The sequence below is a fragment of the Aquarana catesbeiana genome, linkage group LG04, assembly GCF_042186555.1.
Source record: "Aquarana catesbeiana isolate 2022-GZ linkage group LG04, ASM4218655v1, whole genome shotgun sequence".
NCBI classification, from domain to species: domain Eukaryota; kingdom Metazoa; phylum Chordata; class Amphibia; order Anura; family Ranidae; genus Aquarana; species Aquarana catesbeiana.
This window is the reverse complement of record NC_133327.1, coordinates 46445724-46457660: the sequence shown is the minus strand read 5'-3', so window position 1 is coordinate 46457660 and position 11937 is coordinate 46445724. Positions and strand designations below refer to the sequence as shown.

The following is an 11937-nucleotide window of genomic DNA, read 5'->3' as shown; positions in this document are numbered from 1 at the left end:
AGAGCATGAGGGGATGGATATCCCCCATTTTTGCATTCAGGTGTTTTCAGTGAAGGGTACTATTAATGCTACAGTATATAACAGTACTTTAAACAATTGTACACTTCCAACCTTGTAGCAACACTTTGGGGAAGACCCTTTTCTGTTTTAGCATTACTGCGCCACTGTGTAGAAAGCCAGCTTCGAAAAGACATGGTTTGATGAGTTTGATGTTGAGGACCACCAGTGGCCTACTGAGAGCCCTGACCTCAACCATACTGATCACCTTTGGGATAAATTGGAACTCTGACGGTGGTCTTTAGAACCAACATCAGTACCTGACCTTCTTTTGCCTGAAGGGCAGATACACTTCAAAATCTTGTGGAAAGCCTTCTTAGAAAAGTGGAGGCTGTTGTGAGGGGCCCAACTCCATATTAAAGTCTATGGTTTTGGAATGGGATGTCCAACAAGTTCATATAGGTGCGAGAGTCAGATGGACACAAACTTTTGGCCACATGTTCTGTTTATTATTAGTTTCGGACACAAGTGCAGCCCACAGAAACCGTCATGATCTTCAACGTGAAGCTTGCTTTACATCCTTTCATTTCCTGGTGAAGGACCAGAATCTCCTGCTTGATGGGAACTGAGCTTAGGTTCAAGTCCACATTGCCCTTGTGATCCACACAACTGTCATGGCAATTTGTGTTTCTTATGGTGTATAGAACCCTGCTGCTGTCTTCATCATGGCTGGTAGGAAAGCAAAAAAACATAGTTAAAGTGTTGTTGAAAAGATAACATTACCCTTCAAGTCAACTATACTGTATACATTGCAAAGATTTTAGCAAGCTTCAGTCAAGATCCTTTTGTTCTACAGATGCTGAGATAAGCCATGTCACTGCACTCAGAAGGAGTGCTTGATAGGAGGTTCTTCCATTACCATAATTACATAACCAGCATCAATGATGTCATAGAAGATACTGCACCCGCATCGTGCCTTATACACATTTTTTTCTAGTGCAGTAAATCATAACTGGATAACATTTAGTTTGCTTATGCACTGTGTATCATATTTTTTCCATTAAATATGTGTACACCTTTATTTCATCCTTTGTTTTTGCATTTCAGGGATTCTGATCTCCTCAGACTATTCAGCTACTTCCTGTCTTCATGCATTCCAGTGTTAACAGCATATAATTGCTCTGGACTAGCTTTCTGATGGTGACAATATTGGATCATATCTGAGCAATCACAGTCACTTGTAGTATCCACAGGGTGACAATGCAGGGCAGCAATTAAAGTGATTGTAAAGTCTCGTTTTTTTTCCTATAAAAATAACAAACATGTCATACTTACCTTTCCCTCTTCTGTGCTCCTGGCCCCTCCCTCCTGTCGAGTGCGCCCACAGCAAGCAACTTGCTATGGGGGTACTCGAGCAGAGTCACAGCTCCCTGTGTCCTTTCAGACACGGGGCCGTGGCCCAGCCCGGCCCCGCTCCCTCTCTCTCTCCTGATTGGCTAACTGACTTTGACTGACAGCAGCAGGAGCCAGTGGCGCCACTGCTGTGTCTCAGCCAATCAGGAGGGACATCGCTGGACAGAGATGGGGCTCAGGTAAGCATTAAGGGGGCTGAGGGGGGGCTGCTGCACATAGAAGGTTTTTTATCTTAATGCATAGCAAAAAAAACCTTCTGACTTTACAACCCCTTTAAAATACAAGGTCGGAATCTTCATGGCAGAATCACCAGGTATTATTGTAATGAAAGCTGCAGAAGTTAAGAAATTAAAAACAACTTTTGAAATAACATTAGCATGTTATAGATTGTCTGTAGCGGGGCTGGACCATGCACATGTGCCTCCCTCTATTGCCGAAGAACAGTCTAGGCCAGATACCATACAGATTATATGAAATATGGATAATGCAAATGGTACCACAGATTTGCAAGTTTGCATGCATGCACAATTTGTAACTTGTAATTCTTTTGAATTGAATTGCATGACAAAGCTATTACCACGTTGCAAGGATCTACTTATTTTTAACAACAAAAGATAACATGACAAAGTCTGGAAAGAGGACAAAACTGGAGAAAATGGCCATTAATGCCCAATTTTTATTGAGAAAAAAATTTCTCCATTACAGCTAAAAAGAGGAGGATTAACAACCACACACGCACAGCAATTTAAATTAACCTGTACCCAGACTAAGCCCATTAAGTATTTACACATTTTAAATGAGCTTTAAAGCACATTAAAACAAGTGCTCTTTTGCCACTGTAGTTTTAGGAATGGTGAAGAAATTGTTCTTCAAAATTCACAAATTCACATCGGAAGCACTGATGTCTCAGCTACTTTCCCCTTTACTTTTGATAAGCAAAATCTTGACATCCTGCCAACCCTCTAACATAACCAACCATTAGATTTTTCGAAGTTGTAAGAAACAAATAGAACACAACAGTTTTTGTTGTTATCTTTAAATATATTCCAGATTGAGGCTTTAAGAATCTTTGAGGATTAAGTACTTTACAGTACATGCAGCTAGAGATATCTGTGATGAGTTTTAAGCTCTGCAAAATCTGCAAAAGCTTTAATATCTGTAGTCTGTAGTCTAGGCTCAGGTGCACTTTGAATGAGCATATTGTAAAATATTACCTGTATATCCATGGAGAGAGTGACCTGTTACTCACATCATCTACATGCCACTGGAACTCCTCACTAACATTAAGATAGACACGCATTTCTGATGGAAACTTCACATTTTTGTTCTCTGGACACCTTTTCCTATGATGATTTTTCTTTCCATCACAAGGTACCAGCAAAAGAAGCACCAACAGTGTAAAGAGAGTCTGCAAGAGGGTCAAGAAAAGAATAATAGCAAGGCAGAGAAATGTTAATACATATTAGACCAGCAATTCACAATTAGGGTTCTGTGGAACCCTAGGGTTCCTCAAGAGGTTGCTAGGGCTTCCTGGAGCTTTGGATGATTGACCTCCCATCTGATGGTATCGGTATAATTTCAGGGCCAATAATATTTGGCAGAGCCAGCATCATAGCACCAATTAACTTTTTACCTGTCTGTAGGGGTGACATTTTCACCACCACTCAAAGTAGAGCATTCTTCCCACTGACTGCCAGGCATGTACTGGCCATTGGGACTACAGGGAGTTTCCCGGTGGGCCGATGGCTCAGTGGGCCGATTTCAGTGACAGTGGACCGCTGCCTCCCTCCAGTTCTCTGTCCCCCCCCCCCGCAGTGCTCACCTCCTCTCCCTGGCTAGTTATGCAGCGCGCCTGAATACAGACATGATGCTCAGGAGTCAACACTTAGAAGCTCATCATACGATCTGGAAGGAGGGCGGCCTCACTTTCCTGCCTAATCTTGTTCCATTGGGGGGGCACCAAACTGATTCTTTGCCCCAGGTGAAATAATGTCTAGCTTCCCCACTGATACTGCCTATAAGAGAAATAATGTAAAACGGCTAATAGCTAGTGGGGGGGGGGGCTTGGGTGGCAAGCCGGCATGGGAGAGACCTGTCAAAGTGGGCCAGTCTGGGTGAAGTCCAGGGCCAAATTTTTGTTGCAGTCCAGCCCTGCTGACTGCCAACATAAGCTGCATTTTTCCCACTGACCCATAGTAAATTATGTTTTTTAGTTGTTCCCTGAGACCTGAAAATCATTTTAAGGGTCCCTCTATGGCTAAAAGGTTGAAAAAGACTGTGTTAGACTATACTAGTGAACATAAATATACAGTAAATAAAATGACAATAAACCAGGCAAACTCTAATGAAACTTTTATTCTATTTAAGGGGAATAAGTCTTCCAGGTGGTTACGATATGTAGATATTGTCACTTGAATTCTCCTACTAAGTCATTTAGTTCATCCAATTCAGGTGAAAGTTTTGAAATTAAACAATATATAAATTGCGGGACTCGGTATGTAGTGTACCTGATATACTGTGTTGCTTGTAATTTGCAATACGTGGGGTGCATTACACGTGCCCCACATACTAGAATAGGGGAACATTATTGTGATACTGTTAATCCTAATGCCAAACACAGGGGTTAAACCTCAGATGGGACCTGGATTTACATTTATGGTCATTTTATCATTTTTCTTTTCTCCTTTTTCCACCATTTCTCATATTCTGTTGTCTCTATTTTTGATTTCCCCTTCCCCGTGGTCATTCACTTTTTTCTATTCTGTCATACTGATCAGTTATTATTATTTTGTATCTCTTTTGATTATTTTTATTTCTGTTTTGTGGTTTGCTTTTCCAGAACAATTTTAACCCTCCTCTTTCTTTGGTTTCATTGTTTAGGTTAATTGGAAATCTCTGCGATCAATGAAGGAGGAGGGGGGTGTTTTTACACAAAAAAAATGATGTGTAGTTTTTGTAAAACCGTTGTGAACAAGGCCATTATGGCTGAAACTTGTATAATTCTGCTGTACATACAGTGCCTTAAAAAAGTATTCATACCTCTCTAAATTTTTCCAGCTTGTCATGTTGCAACCTAAAATGTAAATGTATTTTATTGGGATTTTATGTGATAGATCAACACAACGTGGCACATAATTGTGAAGTGGAAGGAAAATGATAAATGGTTTTCAAATTTTTTTTACAAATAAATATCTGGAAAGTCTGGTGTGCATTTGTATTAAGTCCCCTTTACTCTGATACCCCTAACTAGGGTCCGATACCGAGCATTTGCATGAGTACTTGTACTCGCACAAAAGCTCCCAATGCTTGATCAGATACCTGGGAGAGACGGACGGAGTCAGAGGCTGCGCGCAACTGGAAGTCAGCCGGCGGAGGCAGTGGGCAGAGAGGGCGGAGCAGAGAGCGAGTCCTCAGCAGTGGAACTAGGTAAGCTGGCAGGGGTGCAGGGCGCAGCCGCATTTTCCATCAGGATCGATGACCGGAGCCGTCACATTCGGTCGCCATCAGCGGTTGAACATATCGACGCCCATCTTGGTGCACCCTGCACTCGGCCGCAGTAAGCCAGCAGCGGACATCTTGTTACACCCCGCCCATATAGTTTGGGCTGGGTGTAATAAGATGTCTGCTGCTGCTTACTGTGGCCGAGTGCAAGGTATACCAAGATGGGCGTTGCAGCATAGCATTGCAAAATAAATCCTTTCCTCTCATGTCATTTATTGCTGCATTTCAGTGCCTGCCCATCAGTGCCCATAAGTGCCGCCTATCAGTGCCATCTATCAGTGCCAGCCACCTGTCTGTGCTACCTATCAGTGCCCATAATTGCCACCTATCAGTGTCAGCCACCTGTCAGTGCCACCTATCAGTGCCCATCAGTCAGTGCCATCTATCAGTGCCAGCCATCAGTCAGTGCCATCTATCAGTGACCATCAAACTGTCACATGACATTTAAAAAAAAAGTATCGACAATCGGTATCGGCGAGTACTTGAAAAAAGGTATCAGTACTTGTACTCAGCCTTAAAAAAGTGGTATCGGGACAACCCTACCCCTAACTAAAAATCTAGTGGAACCAATTGCCTTCAGAAGTCCCCTAATTAGTAATAGGGTTTACCTGTGTGTAATTTAATCTCAATATCAATACAGCTGTTCTGTGAAGCCCTCACAGGTTTGTTAGAGAACCTTAGTGAACAAACAGCATCATGAAGGCCAAGGAACACACCAGACAGGTCAGAGATAAAATTGTGGAGAAGTTTAAAGCAGGGTTAGGTTATAAAAAATATCCCAAGCTTTGAACATCTCACGGAGCACTGTTCAACCCATCATCTGAAAATGGAAAGAGTATGTATGGCACAACTGCAAACCTACCAAGACATGGCCACCTAAACTGACAGGCCGGGCAAGGAGAGCATTAATCAGAGAAGCCACCAAGAGGTAATTCATGCCCATGGTAACTCTGGAGGAGCTGCAGAGAGCCACAGCTTGGGTGGGAGAATCTGTCCACAGGACAACTATTAGTCGTGCACTCCACAAATCTGGTCTTCATGGAAGAGTGGCAGGAAGAAAGCCATTGTTGAAAGAAAGCCATTAGAAGTCCCATTTGAGGTTTGCGAGAACCCATGTGGGGGACACAGCAAACATGAGGAAGAAGGTGCTCTGGTCAGATGAGACCAAAATTTAAATTTTTGGCCTAAAAGCAAAATGCTATGTTTGGTGAAAAACTAACACTGCATATCACCCTGAACACACCATCCCCACCGTGAGACATGGTGGTGGCAGCATCATGTTGTGGGGATGCTTTTCTTCAGCAGGGACAGGGAAACTGGTCAAAGTTGATGGGAAGATGGAGCCAAATACAAGGCAATCTTAAAAAAAACCTGTTAGAGCCTGCAAACGACTTGAGAATGGTGAGAAGGTTCACCTTCCAGCAGGACAACGACCCTAAACATACAGCCAGAGCTACAATGGAATGGTTTAGATCAAATCATATTCATGTGTTAGAATGGCCCAGTCAAAGTCCAGACCTAAATCCAATTGAGAATCTATGATAAGACTTGAAAATTGCTGTTCACAGACACTCTCCATCCATTCTGACAGAGTTTGAGCTATTTTGCAAAGAAGAATGGGCAAAAATGTCACTCTCTAGATGTGCAAAGCTGGTAGAGACATCCCCAAAAAGACTTGCAGCTGTAATTGCAGCAAAAGGTGATTCTACAAAGTATTGACTCAGGGCGGCTGAATACAAATGCACGCCACACTTTTCAGATCTTTTTTTGTAAGAAAACTTGAAAACCATTTATCATTTTCCTTCCACTTCACATAAAATCCCAATAAAATACATTTACGTTTTTGGTAACATGACAAAATGTGGAAAATTTCAAGAAGTATGAATACCTTTTCAAGGCACTGTATTTTTGATGGAGTTACAATAAATTTGGACTTATTGAAGAGCATGTATGGAGTTGCGGATTGTCTTCTATCCAGTTACGATATGTATTCTGAAGTTAAACTCACCAGAATTCAAACATAATAGCACTTTGAAAATATCTTATCATCAATTTGCTTATCAGCATTTGCAAAATGTAAGCTGTGCAATAGGAAATGTTTACCTTTACAAATCCTTTCAGTGCCCCCTTTTTTTTTTTTTATTATGTCAATGCAATGTAAATGCACCCTGACAGTCCTAATGCCACTTTGACTGTGTGTGGAGTCCAGTGGCGGCCCATCCATTACAGGCACCCGGGCGCCACCCCCTCAATCCACGGCCGCCACCTTCCCCCTCTATCAACTTCCGCCACCCCCTATTCATGCATCTGGCCCCTTTCAGGACACCGGGTGCATGAATTACAGCAGCAGGTTTTTTTTTAAGCACCTGATTAGAGCCAGAAGTTCTAATAGGCTTCAAAATAGGGTGGGCTCCGGACGCAGAGCATTGCGCGCCACCCAACGCAACAGCAAAAAAAATTTGCTTTTGAAACACTGATCCGCCAATCCGAAGTGGGTGTGAGACCCTTTTCCGATTGGCTGAACAGAGAAGACTCCCGATTGGCCACCGAGGAGGAGGGAGAAAACGGAAGCCACCGCTGCAGTGTTGACCCGTGGGGAGCAGGGGAAGGGGAGGCTGTCGCTGAGCAGAGGAAGCCATAGGTGAAGAAATGGGGGGTAAGTGCTAATAAACCAACCGGGGGGGGGGTCAGTGGCATACTGTTTGCCATCCTCTTGAAAAAATTACCACTGCCCGCCACTGGTGGAGTCCACTCCTAAGCAAGTCTCTGGTAGCAGTTGATGAGCTACATATAGACCAGAGCTATCCAGAGGAGGTACACCTCCCCTCCCTCTGCTAGCAGAGATGACAGCTTCTTAGTGGACAGACACAGTCTGTCAGAAATTCAAGGAATTCTGAGCATTTAAGTTTTCTGTACAATATGAAACAACATCACTAGGTATACAACTTTAAAATACAACCCTTACCACCACTGCTGGTCTTCTGATGTTGCTCATAGTAGTGAAGTCTTTTCTCTGGCTCCCAGTGCAACTGGTAGATGCTCAAGTTGTATGGGAGGGAATTTATATATGGAGCACACAAGGGAAGTCCACTAATAGTATAACAGGTATAATAGGAATATGACCTAACGTCTTTGTACATAATATTGTACTATTTCCTCTTTTGTTGTTCCTTTAGTAAATGGACATACTGTAGCTGTTCTTATAATAAAAAGAAATGTGAATTCATATCTTCCAGCTATAGATCTACAATAGGTTAGTAACTGATTAACTATTCCAGGGAGCCCGGCTGTAAGTCCCTATCTGATTTAAATAACTATATCACTTTAATAGAGAGTTTCTATTGAAGTTAACAGAGAACAGAAAATTGTTCTATAGATTTAAAGGGAACATGAGACTTTCCGAAATGGCATTTAGGTATGCAGCAGTTGACTAATTACATGAATTTGGAATAGCAGTGTGTGGCCTGATTGGGCTCCAGAACTAGCAGCTCATTGCCATGTTGGAATTAGAGACAAAGTATGCTGATATCGATAGTGCTGTGGGCTTTGGCAAATGCAAGTTAGATATTTGGAGGGGGATGAGGTCCCCTAAAAAATCAATACCAGACCCTTCATCTGAGCATGCAGCCTGGCTGGTCAGTACAGGGGGGACTCCTCCTAGACCATACCAGGCCATATGTCCTCAACATGGAGGTTCCTTCTCAGGTAAGTGACAGGTGAAAGTAACTGACATTTTACTGATGATTGAAAAAAATATATGAATTTAATGCTTTGAATTTTGTACTAGGTTCATGGCAGATGAGGTCTATAACTCACTTGGGAGAAATCAGTGGCCCACGTGGCAACACCAAAACCAACCACTCCAGTGCACTGATTATTTAGCAATGAAAACTTGAGAAAGAAGAGGCAAAGAATGACAATCTTCTAGTGATAGAATTACTATCAGCTTTCGACTACCAGACGTTTTGTTCTGTTTAACAATGCCGTGTTTGCCAATTTTGTTTAACAAAATGTTAGACTCGATATGAAGAGTTAAGGGTGTTTGCTATCACTTTGTACAGATATGCTTTGTGCATTTGTAAAGGAGCACATTAAAGCCCCGTACACACGGGCCGAATGTCGGGAGACATGGGCCGGTTTAAAAAAAACATCCGACATTTGGCTCGTGTGTATGCCACCCTGTCCGACAGAAGCCAGCCTTCTGTCAGACGAGCATGCTGGAAAACCAGCAGCCGACCAACTCTCGATCAGCACTTTCCGCCATTGGCAGATATCGCTAAACGAAGTGTACTGGTGGGGGGTGCCGCCCCCTTGTCAGAACACAACATCTCAGCTGGGGAAATTGCTGTACTAACTTTGCATAGTTAGTACAGTAGCTCCAACCAGAGCTGACAGGTTCTTTCTGTTCAACCCGCTGGATTGAACAAATAAGAACGTATAGTGTGTACCCGGTTTTAGCCTAAGTTCACACTAATGAGGTGCGGGAAACGCCGCGATCCATGCTTGTTTACCGCACGGCATTCCAAACGCACTGCCCTTGTGATCCACTGCGATTGCAAATACAAATTTAATGACACGTGAAAGACAGTGAGGTTGCCTGTACAGGAAATATTCCACATTTTGTCATGTTAGAACCAAAAACGTAAATGTATTTTATTGGGATTTTGTGTGATAGAACAACACAAAATTGTTAAATGGAAGGAAAATGATAAATGGTTTTCAAAATTTTTTACAAAAAAAATCTGAAAAGTGTGGCCTGCATTTTAATTCAGCCCCCCCTGAGTCAATACTTTGTAGAACCCCCTTTCGTGGCAATTACAGTTGCAAGTCTTTTTGGGGATGTCTCTACCAGCTTTGCACATCTAGAGAGTGACATTTTTGCCCATTCTTCTTTGCAAAATAGCTCAAGCTCTGTCAGATTGGATGGAGAGCATCTGTGAACAGCAATTTTCAATTCTTGCCACAGATTCTCAATTGGATTCATGTCTGGACTTTGACTGGGCCATTCTAACACATGAATGTGCTTTGATCTAAACCATTCCATTGTAGCTCTGGCTGTATGTTTAGGGTTTTTGTCCTGCTGGAAGGTGAACCTCCGCCCTAGTCTCAAGTCTTTTGAAGACTCTAACAGGTTTTCTTCTAAGATTGCCCTGTATTTGACTTCCATGTCCCTGCTGAAGAGAAGAATCCTCACAGCATGATGCTGCCACCACCATGTTTTACAGTGGGGATGGTGAGTTCAGGGTGATGTGCAGTGTTAGTTTTCCACACATAGCATTTTGCTTTTAGGCCAAAAAGTTAAATTTTGGTCTCATCTGACCAGTACACCTTCTTCCACATTTTTGCTGTGTCCCCCACATGGCTTCTCGCAAACTGCAAATGGGACTTCTTATGGCTTTCTTTCAACAATGGCTTTCTTCTTGCCACTCTTCCATAAAGGCCAGATTTGTGGAATGCATGACTAATAGTTGTCCCGTGGATAGATTCTCCTACTTAATCTGTGTATCTCTACAGCTCCTCCAGAGTTACCATGGGCCTCTTTGCTGTTTCTCTGATAAATGCTCTCCTTGCCCGGTCTGTCAGTTTAGGTGGACGGCCATGTTTTGGTAGGTTTGCAGTTGTGCCATACTCTTTCCATTTTCGGATGATGGATTGAACAGTGCTCCGTGAGACGTTCAAAGCTTGGGATATTTTTTTATAACCTAACCCTGCTTTAAACTTCTCCACAACTTTATCCCTCACCTGTCTGGTGTGTTCCTTGGCCTTCATGATGCTGTTTGTTCTCTAACAAACCTCTGAGGGCTTCACAGAATAGCTGTATTTTTTACTGAGTATAAATTACACGCGGGTGGACTCTACTAATTAGGTGACTTCTGAAGGCAATTGGTTCCACTAGATTTTAGTTAGGGGTATAAGAGTAAAGGGGCTGAATACAAACTTTTCACATATTTATTCATAAAAAAAAATTGAAAACCATTTATCATTTTCCTTCCACTTCACAATTATGTGCCACTTTGTGTTGGTCTATCACATAAAATCCCAATAAAATACAATTACGTTTTTGGTTGTATCATGACCAAATTTGGAAAATATCAAGGGGCACTGTATGCAGAAAGTTCAGCTTTTAATGACCTTATAAAGAATACAAGACTGAATGAAAGGCTGATTTTCTTTTATCTTTTTCTGCAGTTTTTATGTTCTCTTTGTGATGGCTTTTTGTTCTCTTGAAGCCTGTTAAATGGGAACTTTCAAGTAGTAGTCAAGGTGGGAGTCTAGGAAACAAACTGGGTCAATCCAGGTCAGTGAGAGAGCTGAAGTTTTATTTTATGTGACCTACATGATGAGGACACCATTTATCAATAAGTCATGAGCAGGTAATGGAAGTACAGCTCCTGGCACTGCTATATGTAAACATATAGAGATAAGACCTGTGTAACTTTACATTTTACAACACGTTTTATAAGAGCGATTTAAATGTTCAAATGTAAAGTCCAATTCATTCAGATATTGCTCAAAGAGAATCTTCCATATTGCCCGTTTATTACCAAAGCCCCCACCCCCATCCCCTTCACCACAACCGATACCCACCTTTGCTGCAATCCACAGCCATCCTGTTCGCTTCACTAGAGTGTTGAATCCAAACCTGTGTTGGCTTTAGGTTGGTCCATATCAGAGTTTATTGTACACAGAGTTACGGACATTCCACCCTCTCTCACCTCAAAGTATTTGGACCTTGGCTTTTTTTCTTGCAACATGGAACCAGGTCCTCAAATCTGCTTCTCCAAGTGGTTGCTGGGGCAGAAGTGTTACAGGATGGAGACTGTTCACAAGGCAGTAAACAAGAAAGTAGTTGGGTAGAGGGGTGCAGGCAGAGATTGTGGCAGGCGCCAAACAAAAAAGTCACTCAGTCCAGGCAGAGGGAGAAGAGTGGGAGGATTTGAGTAGTTTAGCAAAAGACTGGATGGGGTTGACCCCACCCAGTCCACAAAAATGTGGATTATGAATTAGGAGCTGAGTTCACTCCTG

General features: G+C 42.4%; 1 protein-coding gene across 1 annotated transcript; it reads right to left on the bottom strand.

Annotated features, from left to right (window-relative positions):
* Positions 1–509: 509 nt before the first annotated feature.
* On the bottom strand, positions 510–7906 carry LOC141141364 (interleukin-17A-like). The gene is made up of 3 exons (XM_073629028.1): positions 7877–7906; positions 2625–2818; positions 510–726 (listed from the first exon to the last, which is right to left on the bottom strand). The coding sequence occupies exons 1-3, from the start codon at positions 7904–7906 to the stop codon at positions 510–512; spliced, it is 441 nt and encodes a 146-aa protein (XP_073485129.1).
* Between the last annotated feature and the right edge of the window lie 4031 nt (positions 7907–11937).

Excerpts from the sequence above, each read along its gene's own strand:
- LOC141141364 (XM_073629028.1), bottom strand. The coding sequence starts at position 7,906 with ATGAGCAACATCAGAAGACCAGCAGTGGTG. Across the intron at positions 2,819-7,876 it reads TCAGAAGACCAGCAGTGGTG|ACTCTCTTTACACTGTTGGT; the intron begins GTAAGGGTTGTA and ends ACCCTCTTGCAG. Across the intron at positions 727-2,624 it reads CTCTCTCCATGGATATACAG|CCATGATGAAGACAGCAGCA; the intron begins GTAATATTTTAC and ends CTTTCCTACCAG.